The sequence below is a fragment of the Pelophylax lessonae genome (genome assembly GCF_965119305.1).
Source record: "Pelophylax lessonae genome assembly, chromosome: 9".
NCBI classification, from domain to species: Eukaryota; Metazoa; Chordata; class Amphibia; order Anura; family Ranidae; genus Pelophylax; species Pelophylax lessonae.
Genome location: NC_138776.1, coordinates 30,933,671 through 30,958,697, shown reverse-complemented (window position 1 = coordinate 30,958,697; position 25,027 = coordinate 30,933,671). Strand labels below are relative to the sequence as shown.

At 42.9% G+C, this 25,027-nt stretch overlaps 1 protein-coding gene across 1 annotated transcript in view; it reads left to right on the top strand.

The window, feature by feature from the left end:
* Positions 1-25,027, top strand: part of LOC309564199 (ovostatin-like) — a gene marked incomplete at its 5' end in the record, with an annotated part of 155,628 nt that overhangs the window by 7,697 nt on the left and 122,904 nt on the right. Inside the window, 7 exons of the mRNA XM_082268829.1 lie at positions 128-193; positions 5,561-5,759; positions 14,789-14,945; positions 17,576-17,628; positions 18,937-18,957; positions 19,685-19,853; positions 24,235-24,319. Coding sequence (XP_082124955.1) covers positions 128-193; positions 5,561-5,759; positions 14,789-14,945; positions 17,576-17,628; positions 18,937-18,957; positions 19,685-19,853; positions 24,235-24,319 — 750 coding nt within the window. The remainder of the gene's footprint in view (positions 1-127; positions 194-5,560; positions 5,760-14,788; positions 14,946-17,575; positions 17,629-18,936; positions 18,958-19,684; positions 19,854-24,234; positions 24,320-25,027) is intronic.

Sequence of the window (25,027 nt, the reverse complement as noted above, 5' to 3'; positions counted from 1 at the left end):
GGTCTAAAATGCCTTTGTATGTTGTAGTATTACCAGAACCCTTCACTGGAAACATTTGAACTCATTTTGCTTTTGTGAAAGAAGATAAATCCTCATTATGAATTCTCTTTTGTGTTCCTAACTACAGATTAATCGACATTCGACCTGTTCCTGTTCCTGTGCCAAACGAGTCATGCCAATCTCCACCCCCCAGGTATGCTTGTTCTGATGTCTTCATTGGCTTGTTGAAATTTGAGTTTCCCAGTTCTACTCAGAGCTGACTTCTGACACGGACCTAAGGTTGGCGTGGTACTCAATGGCCAAGCGCCCCTGATATGGGGAGATAATATAAAGTTTTATTATAGGTTGTGAAGGTGCTATATGTTATTCATTTTGGGGAGTCTTTTCCTTCTATTGCGTCACAATGTTGGCAGCATTTTAAGAATCATTAAAGTCCATCAGTAAAGGCTGGAATGGAGAAATAGCTTTGGTCCTGTGCCAAATTTCTTTGTATGATCTCCAATCCTCACTAGTAAAAATGATTGCCAGAGTCTCTCTACTTACACAGGAATTCCAGGTATGGATAATTTTATATAGTTACATTGGATCAGCTTGGACAAATGTAACTATGTATATACCATACCTGTGGGATCTCTCTAGAAGCTGGAAATCACTGTAGTAGACACAACTACTCCAGTGATCTCTACTAGCTTCCAGGACTTGTGCAGAGTGGCCGTCCTGCTGTATTTTGAACATAGGAGGTCAGCCACTTGGCATGGCCACCATTCAGATGCTTTGGATGAGATAGAGAGCGTGATGTCCCCGTCCCACCTTAAGGTGGCCAACCTTTTGTGTTTGCAAGGCAGCAGGGAAAGGGACCTGGGAGCCAGTGGAGATCATTGGAGTAGCAGTGTTTACAACTTCTAGAGGGATTCCACAGGTATGGTATATACATAGTCACATTGGTCCAAGTCCTGCTGTATTTTGAACATAGGAGGTCGGCCACTTGGCATGGCCACCATTCAGATGCTTTGGATGAGATAGAGAGCGTGATGTCTCCGTCCCACCTTTAGGTGGCCGACCTTGTGTGTTTGCAAGGCAGCAGGGCAAGGGACCTGGAAGCCAGTGGAGATCATTGGAGTAGCAGTGTCTACGACTTCTAGAGGGATTCCACAGGTATGGTATATACATAGTCACATTGGTCCAAGTCCTGCTGTATTTTGAACATAGGAGGTCAGCCACTTGGCATGGCCACCATTCAGATGCTTTGGATGAGATAGAGAGCGTGATGTCCCCGTCCCACCTTAAGGTGGCCAACCTTTTGTGTTCGCAAGGCAGCAGGGCAAGGGACCTGGAAGTCAGTGGAGATCATTGGAGTAGCAGTGTCTACGACTTCTAGAGGCATTCCACAGGTATGGTATATACAGTACATAGTCACATTGGTCCAAGCTGGCCAAAGTAACCATGTAAAAAATATCCGTATCTGTATTTCTTCTTTAAGTAACACGGAATAATAGATGCCCCAAAGGACAGAGAGAAGAAAGGGGTGAAGAAGCACCATGAGAGAATCTGGTAAGTGTAGCATTGCTGTGATAACAAGGTTGTAGGCTGGTTCACAAGGATATTATCAATGCCAATACTATGTGGAAGGGTGCAAGAAGCCCAAGCAGGGATCAAGCAACCTGTATCTTTAGAATGTGGAGAATATTGTTGTCTCCTTCTGCACAGAAAGTGGTTGCACTCAGTGCTTGATGGGGTTCTTCTCAAATACCTTATGCTGAAGGTAGTGGGATCCCAGTGTGTGTGTGATAATGGAGCTTAAAGTAGAACTAAAGGCAAAACTTTTTAAAAAGATTTTGGATAGTGAAAGGGATTCAAACCCCTGTCATTTTTTATTTCTGTCTGTGTCCCCCATTAGGGATGATCGAACGGTTCGGGTCCACCATCGGTTCGGCCCGAACATTGGGTGTTCGAGGTTCGGCCGAATTTAGAACTTTTTGCCCAAAAAGTTCGGAATTCGGCAACCAGAACCGACCAAAATGCAATGCTTCAGGAAATGGGCTTTAAAAGCCCGTGATTGGACCAGAACCATTAGCAAAAGCCAATTGAGGGGGCAGGAGAATGCTAGGAATGTGATTGGAGTGACTAGGGGGTCCCTAGACCAATCATTAGTGAATACGCCCCCCAGTATATAAGATCGCCCCCGCCATATTCCTAGCATTGTTATACTGGACATGGAAGAGAGTGGAAGCAGTTCTGTTAATTTTACTTTAAAAGTGTCATTTAGCTATTTATTAGTGTGAGGAAAGGGATATCTAGTGTAGTTAGAGTGCTCCTTTACACTTAAGTTAGCTTCAAAAATGTAGTTTCTGTAGGGAAAGTGTTAAGTGTAAGGGGACCGTAGTGTAGTGTAGGGTTAACTGGCAGTGACTGCTATGGCAGGGTGACAAAACCCTTCCATAGCAGGGTGACCGCTATAGAGAAATGATCATTTCTCTGAGTTGCTTCGGGACAGGAATATGGCTTCTCACCAGCCAAGCATTTTTTATGCTGCAGGGGCTGCCACTGCCAGTGCTTTTTTGAGGACATGTTTGATGTCAGACATGACATCTGAACATGTGTATAGGGGGTATATATACACATATATGTCTGTATATATACCCCTAGACATATATAGGTGTGATAGTAGCAGAAATAAATGCTTGCGCTAATGAAATCATTTACAGTAATATATTTCTGCTACTATCACACCTATATATGGCTAGGTGTCTATATACATATAATTATGTGTGTATATATACCACTATACACAAGTTCAGATGTTTTGCTTGCCTCAAAAGAACCCAAAAAAATGCCCAAAAAACGCTAGCGTCAAAAAAAAAAAAAAATGCCCAGGTGTGTTTTTGCTGGCATTTTTTGGGGGGTTTTGGAGGCAGGCAAAACATCTGAACTTGTGTATAGTGGTGTATATACACACATCCATATATTTATATACACACCTAGACATATATAGGTGTGATAGTAGCAGAAATATATGCTTGCGCTAATGAAATCATTTACAGTAATATATCTCTGCTACTATCACACCTATATATGGCTAGGTGTCTATATACATATAATTATGTGTGTATATATACCACTATACACAAGTTCAGATGTTTTGCATGCCTCAAAAGAACCCAAAAAAATGCCCAAAAAACGCTAGCGTCAAAAAAAAAAATGCCCAGGTGTGTTTTTGCTGGCATTTTTTGGGGGTTTTTGGAGGCAGGCAAAACATCAGAACTTGTGCACAGTACCACTATACACAAGTTCAGATGTTTTCCCTGACTGCAAAGAACCCAAAAAATGCCTGCTATTAAACCGGCAAGGTGTTACAGCAGAGAAGCCATATTCCTGTGCTTAAAGTTTTCTAATACAAACAATCTTTTTTTTTATGGTTCTGGACATGCTACAGAGCTGAAACTTCACAGGTACACCTTTTAGACCCCCCAGATACTAAATCCAAAGTAAAAATCAAAAAATCTCTCTTTTTTTTTTAATTTTTCAATAATTGGCTTTTTTTTAATCAAAAATGACAATTTTTAAGAACTTTTTTTGTGTGATTTTGTGTCTGGGGGGTCTAAAAGGTGTACCTGTGTAGTTTCAGCTCTGTAGCATGTCCAGAACCAGAAAAAAAGATCATATAGGTGTTAAAGGAGGGTCCCACATCCCTGTTCTACTGAAAAATTATCTATTTTTTTTTCATGGTTCTGGACATGCTACAGAGCTGAAACTTCACATGCACAGCTTTTAGACCCCCCAGATACTAAATCCAAAGTCAAAATCAAGAAAATCTCTCTTTTTTTAAAAATTTTTTCCAATAATTGGCTTTTTTTATCAAAAATGACAATTTTTAAGAACTTTTTTTTGTGTGATTAATAGTTAATGGGGAATGACCCAGAACCCTATGCACTTTTTAGGGGCATTTATTGGGTTTTAGGGCTTAAAAATTGTGTTTTTTGATTACCGAAGTTCGGGTCCCATTGATTTCAATGGGGTTCTGAAATCCGGGCCGAACTTTCGGGAAGTTCGGATGTTCTGGCTGAACTGAACTTTTCAAAAGTTCGATCATCCTTAGTCCCCATTAGGGAGATTCATCTTCTCTATTTGTCCTGTGAAAGTGAAAGAAAATCCCAAATTTTGGGTTGCCTCCAGAAAAGTAATAGAAGGTAAATCTTCCAATGGGGACACTAGGTCTAGTGACCTGGGGGTCCCCAAGAAATTCCCTTAAATTTCAAGGATTTCCTCTCACTTCCTATTTGGCTATGGCACAGGAAGTGAAGGGAAAGCTCCGCAATGGGACACAGAGGGCGAAATAAAAATCTGACTGGCGATATAACACTCCCCTAGTTTTTTTTTTAAAAGTTGATGGCTGCGCTGGACTGACCTGCTCGATAGAGGGACTGTGGGTGGGTGGGTGCTAGGTGAGAGAGGGCCACTTGGGGAAATTAACTCCCAATCAATCTGGCCCAACTGGTTTAAAAAAGGGGTCTGTCCTGCTACCTTAACCACTTAAGCCCCGGAGGATTTGGCTGCTCAAAGATCAGGGCCTATTTTGCGATTCGGCACTGCGTGACTTTAACGGACAATTGCGCGGTCGTGCGATGCCGTACCCAAATGAAATTGACTTTCTTTTTTTCCCCACAAACAGAACTTTCTTTTGGTGGTATTTGATCACCTGTGCGATTTTTACTTTTTGTGCTATAAACCAAAAAAGAGCGACAATTTTGAAAAAAACAACAATATTTTTCACATTTTTTTATATGAAATCCCCCCCCCCCCCCAAAAAAAAAAATGTAAAAATCAAAATTTTTTAACATTTTAGGCCAATTTGTTACATATTTTTGATGAAAAAAATCACAATAAGCATATTTTGATTGGTTTTCGCAAAAGTTATTGCGTTTACTAACTAAGGGAAAGATTTATGTAATTTTTGTTGTTTTTTTTTAAACTAGTAATGGCGGCGATCTGCAATTTAAGGGAACAGAGGGGACAGTAATGAAGGTGACATGGGGAACTGAGGGGACAGTAATGAAGGTGACATGGGGAACTGAGGGGATAGTAATAAAGGTGACACATGGAACTGAGTGGACAGTAATAAAGGTGATACAGGGAATTGAGGGGACACTAATAAAGGAGGCACACAGAGAGAGGTGAGAGCGGAGCGTCTGCAGAGCGCGTCCTCTGCACCCTATGCCGCATTCCAAGAACTGGCAAAGAAAAAAAAAAATCAAAAATCATCTTTTTTTGAGCGGGGGGTCGTTGTTGGGGGGGGGGGGGGGCAGGGGAGCAGAGGATCAGGTTGGTTATAATGCTTTCATTCTCCTCTAGACTAAATAAGCATTTAACCCTTGAAGTGGGGGTGCAGGGATAATCTTTAGGTTTCCTGGAGATAGGCTTTAAGACAAGATTCACACCTCACTCCATGGATGAATAGTTGCCCGTTTCTCAACAGGGCGCTGATTAAAAAAAGTAAAAAGGTAAAAAAATCACCAAGTGGGAATCTTTTTGGGCAACTTAACCCTTCTCATTCTCATTACAGCGCTGCTCCAAACCCTAAATGTGATTATATGATGATCGTGCCGTTCAAACTGACCAGCGGATCCCAAGGCACCGTCTGCACGTGGCTGAAGAGTGAAGTCCCTGTCACTATCACGGTTGACCTGGGATATTTTTCTGAGAATTTGAACATTGTCAGCAAACCCGTCACTTCTGAACATTATGACTGCACTGAATTCACCGTAAGTCATGTCCTCCCAGCTGCAAAAAGTCAATATTCTAATATATCCTGCATACAATCCCACCATTTATAGACACACCGCTAAAGCCCCGTACACACGTACCGATCGTCGGCATACAAATGTTCGTCTTTTCTCCCCGGGATGTCGGTGTCTGTTGAAAAGTGCAAAGACAGCACAAGGACAGCACAAGAATTTTGTCTGCAGACTTCAGCTGACTGCAGAAGTGATGTCATGTAATGGTTAACTTTCCCTGTGTTTTTAATTTTCTGAGCATGCCCAGTCTTGCAAATCTGCGGTCTGTCGGCCGAATTCTGTACTGACAGGCGAACAATCGTCCGTTCTGGTGTCCGCAGACAAAAATTTTCATGTTTGCATGAAAGACTTTTGTCCGCGGATTGTGCGCAGACATCTGTCGGAGGCACCATACTAACACGCGTACAATCGGCAGATCTTTCGTCCGCCGACGTTTGTATGCCGACGATCGGTACGTGTGTACGGGCCTTAAGGGAGCACAAACCTCTTGCAATATCACTCTGCATTAAAGTGTAAAGGTGTACTCCACCCCTACTGAACACCACATGTCTTCTCTTCTTCCAGTACTGACAAGTCAAAAAATGTCCCCAGCACACTGAGCCCTGCTATTTTCCGCCAATGCCCCCATAAGTTCAGCAGGGGGGGATGGAGGTAGAGAGAGGACTCTTTAAAGCGGAACTGCACTGAATCTTAGCACCACAAAGCAAAAACTTTATTCAATTCATTTTTTATATTCAAGGCAAACTCCCCCATCCAGCCATGTCTCCATGCTTTATAAAACACTTTGAAAAACACCCCCTAGCGTTTCTGGTTGTGGCCATCTTGACTAAGGGCAGATGATTCATGTAGCATTTACTTCCTGGAATCCATCAGCCCTTAACTCAGGCATGCAGGCTGGCAGAAAAAAACCCTCCTCCCCTCATCAAGACTCCTGGGATATATGAAATCATTTGCCTAGGCAAGAAACCAGGAAGTGACTTAAGACATTTAAAATAAAGTTTAAAACAAGTGACTATAATATACTTTCCTACCTATTTACTAATGCTAGCAGCATGAGGTTTACAAATAATCAATGTTGATTGATTAATTGATTGAGTGAAGTTCCGCTTTAAGTACCTTTGGGCACACGTACTGTAATAGCCTGGCCCATGGCTCCCAGAAAATAGTTAAAAGTTCCCCAGGCCCTGTCAGTTCAGCATCAGGGGACTGGGACAGAGAGGAGACTAGCTAGGCCCCTTTCACACGGGCTTTCCGATCCTATCCACCTGTCACTTTTTCAGGCGGACCTGATTGGATGCTCCATGCACCCCTATGGAGCAGCGGATGTCAGCAGTGACAAGTCCACTGACACCCGCTGCTATCCGATCCGATCCTGTCTGTGAAATCCAGACAGATGGAAACCCTATTTTCCATCCTTCTGGAAGATCGGATTGGATAGGAGCGGATGAAAACGGACAGGCGATCCGTTTTCATCTGATCTCCCATAGAGGAGAGTGGGGATCTGACAGGTCTGTCTCTGCAAAGTAGGTGGAGACAGACCTGTCATCTGCCTGCTCAGCGGGGATTGGCTGATCGATCCCTGCTGAGCAAAATGGAGTCCACCGGGTGAAAGGACCCTATCTAATTTTTGGGAGCAAGCAGAGTAATCCTCCATGCCACGGTTCCCAACCAATAAATTGAAGTTCCGGCTTCTTCTTTGAAGTCAATCTGACTGGGCAGGTAAAAACTTTAATTTAATTGTTGGGAACCGTGCCATCGAGGATTACTTCACCTGACCCTGTCAGAATGTTTATACTGCTCTGAATATAACAGTGTCTATTTATGTCAATAAGCAAAGATCTGTGCTGTAGGAGAATCTCCACTTATTTCCACAAATCAATATGTAGCGAATTCTTTTTATTGATTAATTTCTTTTTAAAAGCATATACCAATCCTAGTGAAAAGTCTACAGTATGGAATATATAAGAATATTTATTCACCAGACATGTATTCACCCCTAAATGATCAAACTTGAGATGACACAAAAAGATAACTTTACATAAAATATGAACTTCAAACAATAAATGCAATGTGATGTGAAGCTCAATAATGAAAGTGAAAATAAAGCAAGATTATGTTTTCTCCAGGGATAGTATAAATCATAAATGAATGTTCTATATAATCAGACCACAATTGTCTGCGCAATGCACAGTCTGATAGTCACTCCACTGCAGATGAAGCGAGAATAGGCTATGCAAAACGTGAGACTAATACGCCAATATGCGCTAAATCTGATATTAATAAAAATTTAAAAAAAGCAAAAATCATCTCTTAGAGAAAAATCTACATATGGTTTATACGGCTGGGATTGTAATCTTGTTACCCTTAAATATGCAATGTAAAACATTTAAGGAAGTACTTAAACAATATTGAGTAATAATCAAATAATTAGCAAGGAATATTTACCATATTTAAAATGGCTGCTAGCTTAGAATGGTCGTTACCAGAGTCCTTAAGATGGCTGCCTTTCCAAGATGGTGGCCAATTAGGGAGGAGTTTCGTTTTGGCGTCCCTCAAAGTTTCAGATACATGATGGAGCAAAATGGAGTCTGTGTAGATGAGTCTATGCATGGCTGTAGTAGCGTGTGTGTTGTATGTGTATTGTATGTTGTGCAAATGTCCTGTCCCTCTCTCATCTGGGTTTTCCTTTTTATATGGTATAGAACAAATGACTATTAAAATTACCATAAGTTAAACCCAGAAGGAGTGACATTATCCCCATTGGTTGGGACATCTTATTCATTAACTGGTGATGTCATTGGGTGACACCTCTTGGTTGACCAGAATATTGAATATTCAAACTATAGAATTTCTCCATTTAAGAATATCATAAAACAACATAAAATGTATCCATCTCTCATCTATTACATGTCCATTTAATATCCATCATGTATCTAAATAAAGATTAAATCTGGTAACACCATTTTAATATTTAATATATCTTATTTAATATATATATCTATATATATATTGGAAATTCGTTTTTAACCTAAGACTTCAATTAGTAGTAGTCAGTCACTAGAGATGGCAGTATTGTGTTGCTCTTAGGTTCAGTATTACAGCATTATTTACCTACAAATAAACTTTGAACCTTATATTGACAAAGAGCTTACCATCTCAGACTTTCTAGAGTCTAGCAAGGTCAGAAAAGTTTTATGATTAATTTTTACAGCTTACAAAGGTTTAACATGAAGTCTTTCTAAACATGCAGTGATGAGTCATCAAAATCAGTTTAACTTTCTTTTAGCAAGGATGAAACAATTATATAACGGTTTTCTACATATCTATGTATGTTAGTTATATATATATTTCATTGCTAATATTATGTTACATATAAGATTATAACGTATCTGTAAATCTTATTTTTAAATGGATCTAAACACAGAAAATACTGACTAAGGTTTATGGTCCCACACACAGATAAGATTATCTTGGTATAGCGTCTTAGACTTATATCTAAGGAAAGTCAACAGACTATTTATTTATTACCTTAGGTCAACACAGCATGTTTGGGGTAAACCTGTTTAAGAATTTCCTGAATAGGCACTTTTTGTTAAAGAGATTTAACCTTTCAGTAACCTAACAAAAATGGATGTCATTGCTTCATATTTCTATATAGAACAAAATATGAAATATTTCATTTCTTTTTTAAATTTAACCTCCCCAAATAATCCTGACAACCCTAAAAATGAGTAAACAATCTCTTCTCGGTCCCTACCCTTGCTGCTGAACTGATGAGGACCAGGGAATTGTTAAGCCGCGGCTGATGAGATTACTGTGCATGCACAATGAAATATTCAAAGTGGTTCTAAAGCCTGAAGGTTTTTTTTGTATCTTAATGCATTCTATGCATTAGGGTAAAAAAACCTTCATTGTAGCAGAATCCCCCACTTATACATATCTGAGCCTATCCATGATCCAGCGCTGTGCATGAGAGCCAAGGTTCTCCTGGCTCTGTCCCCCTTTTCTGGGCAGATCATTAGCAGCGGAGTGATTGGTTTACGTTACTGTCAGTCAAATGCTGTGATGAGGAGTTGGGGGCGGGGCCGAGCTGCCTGGTCTGTGTCAATGAACAGAGAAAAGGTGGTTTGAGAGCGAATGGGTGTCCCCATAGAAAGCTGCTTCCACTAAAGAGGAGGAGCCAGGACCACCAGCGTTGTACCCCAGAAGAAAAGGATCGGGACTGCTCTGTGCCATTGCTCAGAGCAGGTAAGTATGACATGTTAAATATTTTATGTAAAAAAAAAAAACCTTTATTATCATTTTAAAATCTCTGTGTAGAGTGAAGGGGGGGGGGGGGGAACTGGCCCTGTCAGGTAGGCTATACGGGGCCCAATAATTTCTAATTGCGGCCCTGCACTTATAGATTACTTGTTCAACCTACGAGCTATTGGTTGAACTAGATCAGGGTTCCTTAAACTACGGCCCTCCAGCTGTTGTGGAACTACACATCCCATGAGGCAATGTAAAACTCTGATATCACAGACATGACTAGGCATGATGGGAATTGTAGTTCCTGAACAACTGGAGGGCCATAGCTTGAGGACCCTTGAAGTAGATGGACTTGTGCCTTTTTTCAACCTAACTATATAACCCTTCTAGGGCTCATTCACAACACCACAGTTTTACTCCTCCCCAACGATTCCCATGTTCACATTGGGGCGATTTGACATGTCAATTCACGTGTCAAATCTGAGCCGATTCCTGTCAATGGCATTGTCCAAATCGGTGCAGCGCCGACTTTGTGGCGCCATACCGATTCCCAAAAGTAGTTTCTGCCCTACTTTTAGTGACTTCAGCGGGCGATTTTAATAGACATCTGTGCAGGAACCCGCACAGATGTCGGTCAAATCTGCCCCAAAGTCGGACTGAAAATGCCGGTTTGAAATCGAGCGAGTTCAGCTGACTTCAGCGTAAACCTAGGCTTAGCTGCAGGGGGCAGCAGCAGGGAGTGTGCACATGCTGAGGCTGCAATGCTGGAAACTATCCTGTGGCTTTCGGTGGCCGCTTGAAACCCATTCAAGTGAATTTGGCTGCTCTGTAACTGCATGCAATGCGAGGTCCAAGATGTTAAAGCAGTGGTTAGGAGATGGGTAAGAGGCAATACAACACCTGAAATAAACTTATATAATAATTTATAAGGGCAGCGCTCACCAATAAATTAAATAGAATTAAATGAGTTGAGTAAACACCCCTTATAGTGTAATGCACATATACCAATAAAAATAAAAATAATAATAATTAATTATAATACCAGTGCACAAAATAATCAACCTCTATATACCATCAATCAACTAGACTGCACATAGAGTGAATATAACACAATAGATATTGAATAATTAATATGAGTGAATAAGAATATATATGACGGTGATAAATAATAAGTGACTAGTGCAATAAGGTGCAAAATAAAGTCCCAACAGCGATGTTAATGGGCCACTAAGCAGTCCAATAAGCACTTATCCAAGGATTTGGAATATCAGAAGAATACTGTTTGGGCTGCTTGCAATATAAACAACTCCACCATACACCTTGACCCCCCGGTAAATCAAAATTCTTACCAGAGATGGTAGAACCTCAATACAACACCTGTCCAATGCTCCCTGAAGAGTGATCTGAACCAGAATTTAACATATAGCATGTACCCAGCTTTAGAGCCAAGGCTTTCCAGGTCCATCTTTGCTGCCTACTCTTCTGCTAGCACAAAGGACACCTTCCTCCTACCCAACGTCAACTCTCTGAGACCCACAGAGGGATCTATATTTTCATTTCTGTAGACACAAGGATCGATTTTCCCAATCACTCAGCCTGTTCAGTGAGGCCGACCTTAGGTCTCTGCCTGACTCATACCTAATGAGACAAGTTATACACACAAGTGGGTCGATGTCATCTTCAAGCCCCTCTATGAAGGGAAAGCCACACTCATTTCTGGATTTAAAAATGTATTTTGAAATTTTTTTTTCAATGCAAACAGTAAAAATGAAGCCCCCCAGGCCTGCCACCAATGTATGGCATACTGTAAATCGGCAGCAATGGGGAAGTCTACACACAAACCTACCAAGTTGACTGTTGGCTGTCAAGTGGACCCCCAGTAGTGGACGCCACTCTCCTTGTGCACAACTTCTCAGCCATCTTTCCTGGGCTCCATTATCCCACTTGTAGGCCCAGGAGCCTCACGGCTGGTGCCACTGGGTAGGGGACAGGGAGGCAGCAAACGTCTGTTTGCTGATTTCACCGACCTAGAATGAACATGGAAGTGACGTGCATTATATCACTTCCATTTTTGGCTATCACTTTTCCCAGCAGATGTGGCCAGGAAAGGAGATAATAGAACAAGGTTTGTACTAAATTAACTTCAACTAAGGGCAGGTGAGACATCAGGGGTTAAAGAGAACCTCTCACAACAAAATGCTATCACTTGTGGTCCCCTATGTGGTAAAAATAAAGTTTAGTGAAAAAAAAAAGTGTAAAAAATTAAATTTACATCCAAATAGTAATGCCCCCCCACCCCAAAAAATTTGAGTCCCCTCTCTAACCCACATACATGGACATATGAACATTTCTCTACACATGATACATATCACCCCACACGCAGGAGAGAAAGCGATAATTCTAGGTCCATTATTCAGCACTTGACTGATAACAGGTAACAGTTTTAACGTGTCGCCTATGGAAAATTGTGGGTGCCAAAGTTTGCCACCGTTTTTTGGGCACATGCAATTTTAAGGCTCAAAATGTTGGGTATCTTTTTACTCGACACAGGTATAAAAAACTGGCGCAAAAGGAGGAGAAAATTAAAGACCTAACAGGTTCCACACTAGGGACCTAAATGGCAGGGGACAATTATAAAACACAGACAATAGACATCCATAAATAAATAATCCATTAACTGATAGTCCATATGATCAGGTCCATATGTGATCCATATGAAAAATCCAAAAAAGCACTCCATAGGCTGCACTGATGACAAGTAGAAGAAACTTGGGAGCAGCTGTAGGGAGAACACCGGCGCCACAATAAGTGCAGTATAAGGATTTATTGATATAAAATCAGATGTAAAGGTACTCACAAAAGAATATGTAAATAGGCATGGGAATGTCCATCTGTGTGGAAAGGATCCATCAATCCGGTGCAATGGTCAGGATGGCTCGAGCGGTCTCGATCCTCAGAAGGTTGACCGGTGGTTACCAGTACTTCCTGATGGTTGGAACGCACTGGGGCTGTCCCGCCGTCACTTCCGGGTATGACGTGATGGTTCCAGCGACGTGTTCTTGGAGCATGCGCTCCTTCTTCAGGCCTATTTTAAAATGTTGGCTTTCTCTTCGCTGTCTATTCCAATGACAAGAGCCTCTAGGACAAATGGAGACAGTGGCACTCCCCTCAGTTTTAATACCTCCCCACATTATTTCGATACTAAAAAAAAACTAAAATTATATCTTTTGATACATTTTAAGCCATTGAATAAGATGACCAGGCAAGTGCCATTTTCAGGGGAACCATCAACTTACCTCTTTGGAATCTCTCCCCAACTAGCATGGTGAGCTAACAAATCTCCTTTGCTAGCAAGGGTGTGTGTCTTCCTCTCCCAACTAGTGAATGAGCGACTCCAAAGAGACAAGTAAGTGGTCTCTTAGACTGAGTTGGTATCAGTGGGAGGAATAGTGCCCTATCATTGGTGTCATTGGGAGGAATAGGTGGCCCATATTTGGGGTTATTACTTGGAATAGTGCCCCATATTTGGTGTTAGTGGGAGGAATGGTGCCCCATTTTTGTTGTCAGGAGGAGGAATAGTGCCCCATCATTGGTATTTCTGTGGGAAATAGTGCCCAATCATTGGTGTCAGTGGGAGGAATAGTGCCCCATCATTGGTATTTGTGTGGGAAATAGTGCCCAATCATTGGTGTCAGTGGGAGGAATAGTGCCCTATCATTGGTGTCATTGGGAGGAATAGTGCCCCATATTTGGGGTTAGTGGGAGGAATTTATCCCCCTCATTAGTGCCCTATTAACATTGACACCAACAATGGTGCACAATTCCTCCCACTGACACCAATGATAGGACACTATTCCTTCTCATTATACCAACAATTTGGACTATTCCTCCCATAGACATCAAAGACACCAATGAGGGGGCATAATTCCTCCTTAAGACACCAGTCTGAGGAATAGTACCTTGTTTTTGGGGGAGCAATAGTACCCCAAGGGCCAGAAAAAACTCAAGCAAAGGGCTGCATCTGGCCCCCAGGCCACAGTTTGGACACCACTGCATTAGCCTATCCTAACACTGCCAAAAGCACAACTGATTCTATTTGTATTCAAAAATGAATGGCACCACAGCTTACTTGTGTTAGGGTGATCCAGCCTAAGAAACCACTTACTTGTCTTTGGAGTTGCTCATTCACTAGCTTGGAGAATGAGTAGTCACACCCTTGCTAGCAATGGGAGATTTGTTAGCATACCAGGCTAGTTGAGGGAAGATTCCATAGAGGTAAGTTGATGTACATGTTATTGTACTGGGCTGGTGAACCTGGGCAAATTGATCCTGTTGTTATCAATGGGTTTGCACAAGTGACATGGCCCTATAGTTTTTCGGTCAACTAATAAAATATTTGTGTGAGATGAATACAATCACTCCCCAACCCATGTGTCTAGAATATGGTAGTCAGGTAATGGTGTGTCTGCTTCTATCAGATTCTTCGTATGCAGGTGTTCTTCTCAGTTTATTTAACCATGCCTGCCATAGGATTGGGTGCCGATGCTCTCAGAGTATTAAGTAGATATTAGTCAACTAGTTCAGTCAAACCTAAATAGCGAACTTGCAAGACATTGCTGGACTTGACAGGGACAGAGCATTCGGCGCTGGTGAAAATTCATATTTTATACATGTGACGGCTACCATATACCACACAGTATACATACCCCAGGTGTTTACATGAACTCTCATTTCTTCCTCTTAAGGTGCCAGCAGTTGGTGAGGAGACAAGCGTTTTTTTCACTTTTTCGGCTACTGGTGACAAAGTTAATGTGGTGGATCGAAAAGCTGCCGTGATTGATGTCTCGCAATCAGCCTGCTTGGCTCAGAAAGACAAACCGCTTTACAAGCAAGGGGAATCAAGTGAGTGCAAAGGAAATGAGGGATGGTCAGACCTCCCCAAAATTTATATATGCTTAATTTTTAACAATAATTTCAAAATGGTTGTGAAAAAATAGGTCAATGGCATGCACTGAAATATTTGCAGTATTGTACTGTGACTCTGGCCTGGTGCCATGTGTACCTCCAAGGGGGGGTGTGTCCATGACACCCAGGGCTCACAGGAAGTGGGATGACTAATGCTTACACATGTTTACACAGGCTTGAGGACTCTCCTCTTGCCCTCGTTGTGTGATGTAGCTGGGTGCCTAAGTGGCCAATCAACAAACACCAGTGCTGTCTCGTCAAAGAAGGGGAGTGAGTCCCATGCTCCCTATAAGAAATAATTTTGGTATTAATCTATTTTCCTGGAGCCTGAACAGAGGGCAAAAAAAGGTGAATATTGAGTTATACGATCCTGATCCCCCAAAGTACGGGTTATTTCTCCTTATTCACTTAGGTAAACAGAACAATGGTGGAGTAAAGTAAAATTAAATATATAATAATATACATTTTAGCCCCGGGTCACACTTATGCGATGCGGGAAAGCTGCGAATTCGCAGCCTGTTCCCGCATCGCAAACGCACCCCCGGCAGTTCACACTGCCATATGCGATACGCTGGGGGTGTCAATGTAATCTTAATGACACCCCCAGTTTGATCGCATATCGCAGTGCGATCTTGCAGTTCGCACAGGATCGGATCGCACAAGTGTGAACCGCTGTGCGATCCGATCCTGATTTTTTATACTGGTCGAAAGCACTGTTTATATTTGTTTTGTCACTGCAATTGTGTTATCTTTTTGTTTTTTTGCACAGATGCCCTGCCCTGATGTCGGGGGAAGCTCTGTTGCCTTCGGGTCTTTTACCTCTCCCCATTCCAGTCTCTCTTCAGGAGAGCCCCCCACCAAGTACATGGTGGACCAGCTTTTGTTGGTCTCTAATGAGTGGGATCCACTGGTTTCAGCTAGGTGGACCATGGGGTGCCTTGCCTCTGTCAGGAGCCTTGCACCTCTGAAGGTTTAGGGTTAGAGGCCCTTCCTCCTCCTCCTCTTTCTCCATTCTGTACCCTCTGTGCACTTTTTAGTGTGCTGTGAGTTCACGGTTCACTTTTTCTGTTCACAGCCATATTGTGTGTGGGAGTAGAGTGTGAATCAATACTCACCCTAAGGAAGTACCATCCCTCGAGAGACAATATAGAAATCTAAGTAAGGTTTGGGACTTTTCATGTACTTCCTTTGGTTAATAACCACTGAGCCAACACGTTATATAAAATCATTTGTACATCACTTTATTTAGAACATTACACAATACAATACAAGGCAGTATTGGAGCAGATTTCACAGAGGACACACGACACATCACGTCAATAAAACTTGTTGAGACCTGAGACTTACTACAATAATGCCTTCCCAGTTTGTGATATCCACTATTTCTTGGACACTCTATTGGGGAGCAAATGATATAGACTTTGTAGTATATATTTACAACATTCAGATATATGGTATCGTCCTTGCTCCTATGTGGGTGTTTCTTTTTGGGGTATTGGAGATGTTCCCCATGGGCTCCCAAGGCTACTTTCCACCACTCTTAGATGGAATACTATACAGTAATTGACTGAATTTGAGGCCCTAACGAAGTGGGTCACCACGCGAAATGCGTTGGCTAAAAGATATACATAACCGGATCTTGAATCCAGGATTACAAGCAGTTGGTTAATCCATTTTTTTAATGGAAAAAAAACCCCTTTCTTTTAAAAATTGTATAATGTTCTAAATAAAGTTGTCACAAGTTAGCCTATAGTTTTGTCTGTAAATTCTTATCTCCTTGCTGCAGTGCTTCTGTCTTGCCTCCCTTCACATGTGGTGTTTGGGCTTCTATGGGCGTCGCCTACTCCACTGTGGGTTATATCCTGTTCCTGTCAATTACTTCCTGGGTCACCTCCCTGTATGCTTCCCTATATATAAACACATGCTCAGTGCACTGCTCCTTAGTGGAGCAACATTGCTGTTCTCTGAGCTCCCATCCGTGTATCCCTTGGCTATTGTATCTGATCTCCTGTGTACCGACCTGGCTTCGTTTCTCCGTCTATGTTCATCTGCTGCCTGTCCTGACCTCGGCTTGTCTCTTGGATCTCCTTATAGTCTCCTGTTTACCCTGCACACGCCAGCGGTCTCCACATCCTCAGCTGGGCCTACCTGGGGGCCGCGACCTGGTTCCAGTCTGCTTCAAGTCCATCCCCACCATCAGGGGTCCTGGTGAAGAAGCAGGCTGGGGCTTAGACTCCGCGCCCTGGGGAATCCTTAGCTGGGGATCTATAAGTGCTCACTACTACAGACTCGTTGACAAAAGTGATGTACAAATGATTTTATATAACGTGTTGGCTCAGTGGTTATTAACCCAAGGAAGTACATGAAAATCCCAAACCTTTTTTTTGTTCACAGTGGTTCAACAAAGCATCTCTATGAGTGCTTTAAAACTCCTTTCACATTTATTATTAGTTCCTAGATTCCAACCTTTCCAAGCTCTATCCAAACTAAAATCAATTTGTTGTGTCTATCTCCTATGATACAGTATATGCCAGACATCCCTTTAACTCTCTGTTCTTTTTCTGCAGTACAAATCAGGATGCCATGTTATGATGAAAATCTGAAGAAAGTTGTAAAAAACGTAAGAGAATTTTATAATGTTCTGCTTTATAAAAAAAATACTTTCAGGCTTTAGGCAGCCTACTCTCAATGATTTGGCAAAAATCAAATTTCACGGTCTCATTGTGTGCCCCATTTAAAGTATATAGCCCATCATACTATTATAACTTCCCTCGAAAACATGGTAATGGTCCTTGCCCATCCGCCAGATGACCATCCAGCTTCCCATTATGCCCTTTGTACTCTGCATTACTCAATGGTTTTACTTAATGGAAAGAGTGGCTACAGGTCCACAACTGGCAAGACACTCATGTATTAGAATGCCAGTTACCTGCTCTACCATTTGCAAAGAAAATATTATTAATGTACTTTACAGCCGAACGTCTGTGGGTGTCTGACCATCACACGTACAGTACATGAGCATATTGGACATCTCATATTCAAACCATGGCCATTATTATGGACAGCCTTTGCAGTTAAAGTTGCTTTAGTATATGAGCTTGTTGGACATCCTATTTGCAAAACCATGGTCATTAATTTGGAGTTGACTCTGCCTTTGTAGCTAACCCTTCTGGAAAGGATTTTCACAAGTATATCGAAAGTGTCTAATACAAAAAAGAACATTTGTAAGAAGAATTTGGATGAAAACACCCGGCTTCCATTTTTTTTCCAATTTATCCCAAAGGTGTTCAGTAGGGTTGAGGTCAAGGCTCTGTGCAGGACACTCAAGTTACTCCAAACCAAAACTCACCAAACCATGTCATTATAGAGCTAGCTCTCTACACAGGGTTACAGCCATGCTGTAACAGAAAAGGGCCATCCACGAACTGTTATCACATGGTTGGAAATACACAATTGTCTACAATGCCTTTGTATGATGTAGTATTAACGGAAACCTTCACTGGAAACTCCTGAACTTATATAGAGGAGGGTCCACATTTGTTTAGCCAAATGGTGTGTTTCAAAGCCGGTTCACACTAATCCGTCTCAAAGTCGCCCCGAATTCGGGCGACTAATGAAGTCGCCCGTGCAGCGCGGCTTGCAACGACTTCTCATAATGGAAGTCAATGCAAGTCGCTCCAACTTTGCCAAAAAATAGTGCAGGAACCTTTTTCTAAGTCAGAGCGACTTGAGTCGCTCTTATTAGAACGGTTCCATTGCACAGCACTGGAAGCTACTTGTCAGGCGACCAAGTCGCCTGACAAGTCGGATCAGTGTGAACCGACAGTCAACCATTGTATGTGTATGTGTGTATAAACAATGCAAAATGAAACAAATCATTTATTTACCACTTTTTGATTAATGCCTTTTCTTTTTCTTTGGTTTACAGTTCACAAAAGCCACACTTGTGGTAAGACTTGTCTTTTTTAATTTTATTTCATGTTTTTGGTATTTGTCCCCCTTAATCAGAGTCGCCCCTTACATCAGTCCCAATTAAAGTTCCCCTTTCATGAGGGTTCCCTTCAGAGTCCCCCTTACACCTTGGTTCCACATCTTCATACATTAAGGTTTCCATCAGAATCCTCCCTTACATAAGAGTCCCTGTTACATCAGGGTCCCCATATGAGCCCCCTTTACATCAAGGTCTCCTTCAGAGTCCCATTATATCAAATTCCTCATTTCCATCAGGTTCCCCATTAGAGCCCCCCTTTCATCAGAGCCTCCTTCAGGGTCCCCCTTTTGTCTTGGTCCCCATCTAATTCCTCACATAACTCAAGGTTCCCATCAGAGTCCCCCTTACATCAGGGTCCCCCTTACATTAGTGTCCCCATATGGGCCCCCTTACATCAAGGTCCCCATCAGAGTCCCCCCCCTACATCAGGGTCCCTATCAGAGCCTCCCCTTATATCAAAGTCCCCATTTACATCAGGGTCACCATTAGAGTCTTCCTTTAAAACACGGTCCCCCATTATATCAAGGACTTAAGTCCCTCCTTATGTTAGGGTCCACATCACATCAGTATCCCCATTAGAGCCCCTCTTACTAAAGCAAAAAGTACAAAACCGCCATAAATTCCTTTAAAGCTTCATTATTTTGGAGGCTCTTGAATGTCCCATGCTTCATTTATGTTTCTGCAGGATCCAACTGGAGCTCGCGTTAACCAAATTCTGAATCCCACAATAGACCATGGTGTGGTGACAGTGGTCTTCCCTACATCTGAGCGCTCACGGGTCGGGTATTGGAGTATACAGCTTGAAGATGATAAGGGAGAAACTCAGTATGCATCTGCTCAGCTTCAGAGATACGGTGCGTTGATTTTTTTCACCCTTGTAACTGATGTAGTGAATATGTAGGGGTAGGCGGGTGGCACTTCCTCCATGTTCCCCTCCTCCTCTGGCACCGAATGTGGGTCACATAGGAGGCCTACCCCGGCGTGGGTTCTTCTGGGCTACGCTAGACACCCTGAACAGGGTCACTGCCTTACCTGTCAGCATTAAACTCAACCTGCTTATATGTAAAGGAAATAGAATTGGCAGGACTCCAGGTTGAGTCAAAATCCAGATTTATTGACTGGACGCAAATATGACAATCGTGACAAGGTAGACGCGTTTCACACACTGACTGTGTGCTTAAGCACACAGTCAGTGTGTGAAACGCGTCTACCTTGTCACGATTGTCATATTTGGATGTCCAGTCAATAAATCTGGATTTTGACTCAACCTGGAGTGTTGCCAATTCCTTTTCCTTTATCAAGTTTCCACGGAGGCGAGCCGGGGCATGCACCGGTGTGAGTCGTCAGGCAATTACATCACCTTGAGCAGTGAGTTCTTGTCTCTTCAACTGCTTATATGTATGTAGAGATGGCCACTGTATATGTTTTCAAGTAACTGGTCCTTATCTAGGCCTTTAGAAATAAACAGAAAATTGAAACATTTCATATTATAATACAGTGTAAACGTAGATCCTTGACATAGTTTTATTGTCTCTGTGACCCTACTGGGGAGATTTCACCTTTATTTCCTGTGCAGTCATTAAGATAGGAAATTAAGGAGATCTAATTTCTAGGGATGAGCTGAACGTACCTGGGTTTGGTTCGAGGCGTGTCTTGTAAACTTTGCCGAAGTTTGGGTGCTGGGCCCACACCCCATGGACGTCAAGGGGAGCCAAATGTTAAAAACGAGTAATGCCCATTTTCTATACAGGGAGCAGCAATGTTATTCCTGCCTAACGTGAATTAAAAATGCTAAATTCTTTTAAAGTAGAACTAAAGGCAAAACTGTTTTTCATTTTGGATTGCCTGGGTAGGGTTATAACCCCTTCATAGTCCAACAAAGAAAATATGCTCTTTTGCAAATTACCTGGGAGACTGGGAACGAGTGTTCTGGCCCAGATGCCTTTAGAATGTAGCAATAACCCTCTCATATAATGAAACCGGCTACTCGCTAACATCCATTGCATTAATTCTTTATTGGCTACATGCAGGATACAGAAGTAACATGCTAACGCGTTTTGCCCGAAGCCTTACTCATAACATGCCATAGAGTACCCTAGATTAGGGTTTGAAAAGATGTAATAAGGGGACCCCCTATGTCAATGAGTAATGGGTACATAGACCAAAAATGGTGTAGAGTGTAAATCAAGGCACACGTTTTGATAAGTCCTTTATTACAAAAGAAAAATGTCCTGCAATGTAAATCCATCCTCAATCATGTCAACTAGGGATGCAGAGCCTCATCAATTACGATGAATGACACTCGCCTACCCCCCAAAGAAAAAAAAAACACTGACCTCTGACATGTCTAATCTCGTTGCTTCACTCACTATCAATCTCCTCATCCCCATCGTTAAATGTATAAAAATGGGCGAGATCTCTAGGGTGATGTCATTGACTAAATAGGGTCATATTTAATCGGTGGTGTCAACACTATCCCTGACAGGTAAAGTTGTCCTATAACAGTGAGGGAGGGGGTTCACACAAAGATAGAAGTTATCGGGCTGCAGCCACCCAATTGCTTCCACACACCTTGGTAACTGCTGCACCCCCCCCCCCCCCCCATCCCCAGCATGTATGCTCTTTGGACCATCGTGGTGGGTACCACATGGTGCAGGGGAGACAGACCTGCAAACATCCATTTGCTGGGGTCCCCTTCCACTTATTAACCCAAAAGCAACGTGTCACTTTTGGGTCCCCGTGTCATTTTTCCCAGCCTGTATGGTTGTATGTAGGGCGACCTCCATTGCATTAGATTCATTGTAGGACAGGTGGGAGATCAGGGGTCTTTTAGATCCCTGGTGTCTCATTGGAGGGAACCTGTCAGCAAAAATCATCATATAGGGAAATGTTTTTGCCCTATGTGAAGAAAGCGTTTAGTAGAAGTTTAAAAAAAATATAAAATTAAAGTTGCACCAGAGTACTGAAAATCTCCCTCCAAAAAAATGTAAGCCCCATCACATACGCTGTTTGCTTCTAGAGAATCCCTGAAAACCCTCCTCTTCAGAGAAGGCTTATCCTGCCCCCACATACCAACTGTAATCCGATTTTCTCCATCAGCTCATTCCCAACAGTATTACTTTTGTATCACTTGACCCTCCCTCCTAGATTATAAACTCTAACAAGCAGGGCCCTCTGATTCTTTCCATATTGAAATGTATTGTAACTACCGTATTTATCGGCGTATAACACGCGCCGGCATATAACACGCACCTCAATATTAGGAGAGAAATTTCAGGAAAATAGCTTAAATTGACATCTCGCCAGTGCCCATGAATGCAGCCTCATCAGCAGTCTCCAGCAATGCAGCCTCATCAGCAGTGTCCAGCAATGCAGCCTCATCAGCAGTGTCCAGCAATGCAGCCTCATCAGCAGTGTCCAGCAATGCAGTCTCATCAGCAGTCTCCAGCAATGCAGCCTCATCAGCAGTCTCCAGCAATGCAGCCTCATCAGCAGTGTCCAGCAATGCAGCCTCCTCAGCAGTGTCCAGCAATGCAGCCTCATCAGTAGTCTCCAGCAATGCAGCCTCATCAGTAGTCTCCAGCAATGCAGCCTCATCAGCAGTGTCCAGCAATGCAGCCTCATCAGCAGTGTCCAGCAATGCAGCCTCATCAGCAGTCTCCAGCAATGCAGCCTCATCAGCAGTCTCCAGCAATGCAGCCTCATCAGCAGTCTCCAGCAATGCAGCCTCATCAGCAGTCTCCAGCAATGCAGCCTCACCAGTGCAATGTCCATATATGCAGCCTCGCAAGAGCCATTGACACTATCCGAATAACTTTTTAAAAAGGCCAGGAAGCAGCGCCGAGATCAGAAGGGGGCATGCCGGGCCTAGGAGAAAGGGAGAACGAGCGCTCGCTGTCATCAGCAGTGTCCAGCAATGCAGCCTCATCAGCAGTGTCCAGCAATGCAGCCTCATCAGCAGTCTCCAGCAATGCAGCCTCATCAGCAGTCTCCAGCAATGCAGCCTCGCCAGTGCAGTGTCCATATATGCAGCCTCGAAAGCGCCATTGACACTATCCGAATAACTTTTTAAAAAGGCCGGGAAGCAGCGCCGAGAGCAGAAGGGGGTATGCCGGGCCTAGGAGAAAGGGAGAACGAGTGCTCGCTGTCATCGGAAGTCCCGCCTCCTCTGCTGAGACGTGTGACGTTTATCATAGGCGGGACTTCCGATAACAGCGAGCGCTCGTTCTCCCTTCTCCTCTGCCTGGCCCGCCCCTTCTGCTCACGGCACTGCTACCCGGCCTTTTGTTTTTTTAATATGGGCGTATAACACGCACTATTGTTTTCTCCTCCATTTTTAGGAGGAAAAAGTGTGTGTTATACGCCGATAAATACGGTATATTTTCTGGCCTCATGTTGTAAAGCCCTGGGAAAACTGTTGGTTCTATATTAACCCTGTATATTAATAATAATAATAATAATGTTTGGGGTTTCTGTGTAAACTTCAGGGCTAAAATTATTTTTTTAAACATGTGTGCAAAAAAAAACGCAACAGCGGCCCTAACAGCGAAAGGGTTAAAGAAAACCCAAAGTCCTCCACTAAGCCAGTGCACCACAGCATGGTAGACTCCTAATTTCCTAATTCCTAATATAAAAAATATCAGGGACAATGTACAGGGCCGCTGATAGGGGGGGACCACCAGCCCTCTTGTAGGGGGCCCAAGCACACAGGGGGGCCCACACAGAGAGGGGGATTAGTGATGGACAACAAATACAGAAATCTTCCTCCAGCACCTGAATCTGATCTGTCCCTCTCCCTGCTATCCGCTTTTATCTGTTGAGAAAGAGACAGTCGTCCCTCACTAATCCCCCTCCCTTGCCCCCCCCCCTCCCAGCACTTATCTCTGCTCAGGAGTTTATTTGTAAATTGTAACTTTGTTTCTCTCTCTCTGTCTCTCTGATCACTGAGCTCCAACTGCCCAGCCTGTATATTTTTCTCATCTCATCTTCTTTTTTATTTAACATAGTTTTTCTTTTTTTTTTGATTTAGCAGTAATGATGCGAGTTATGTTATATTTGTGTCTGCTAATAGTGATTTTGTTGTCATTTTAGCTAAATATATCTTTAATATTTTCTTGGGGGGGCCCTGCCAGGTAGTCTGTACGGGGCCCCGCGATTTCTAATAGCAGCCCTGACAATGTATATAGCAAGTGCCCTTCTAGGATGAGAGTTGATCATGTGGTCATTCCTTTTCAGAGCTACCAAGATTTGATTGGAAAACCAAGTGTCCCGACACCGTCTCTGTTTTGGACCAAACGGCTGAAATTACTGGAACTGCAGAGTAAGTACAGTCCAAGCTCACAACTCTATAAACTTTCACATACCATGAGGGCATGTTCACATCATAGTGGCAAGGTAACATTCGGTGTGTATTACACAAGTTGGCGCACCTTCTCACTGATGAGCAGCTAAAAATGTTGCATGCATGAATTTTTGGTCCATTGTGGTACATTGGGCAGCCCATTTACACATTGCGACGCACCTTAATTACTTCCTTACCGCTGGATGTCATATGACATCCTGGGCTTTAAGTGGGGATATCTGAATGATGCCTGCAGGCTTCATTCAGATATCATTTTTTTTTTAGCCAGCGATTCCCTGCACAGTAAGAACAATCATAGCGGTTGTTCAGTCGCTTGATCGTTCTCGCCAGGGGGCAGCGGGAGGGGGTGATGTCCCCTCCTGCCCCCCTCCAGTGCTTCAACCAGCTCGCCTGTGCGATCAGCAAGCCAGAGACAGAATCCGCCGGCAGCGAAAGTACACCATAGAGAATACAGAGGACCGATGGTCCCTGGCCGTCTCTATGACTCTCGGAGGCTCGGGAGCGACGTTATGACATCACGCCCGGCCTGGCAGTTGTCTATACTGCCGTGTAAAAATGTTTTCTTTTTCAGGCTTTCCAGCCTGTGGGAGAGATCAGATCTCTCCATAAAGAGGACCTGTCATGCACTATTCCTATTACAAGGGATGTTTACATAACCTTGTAATA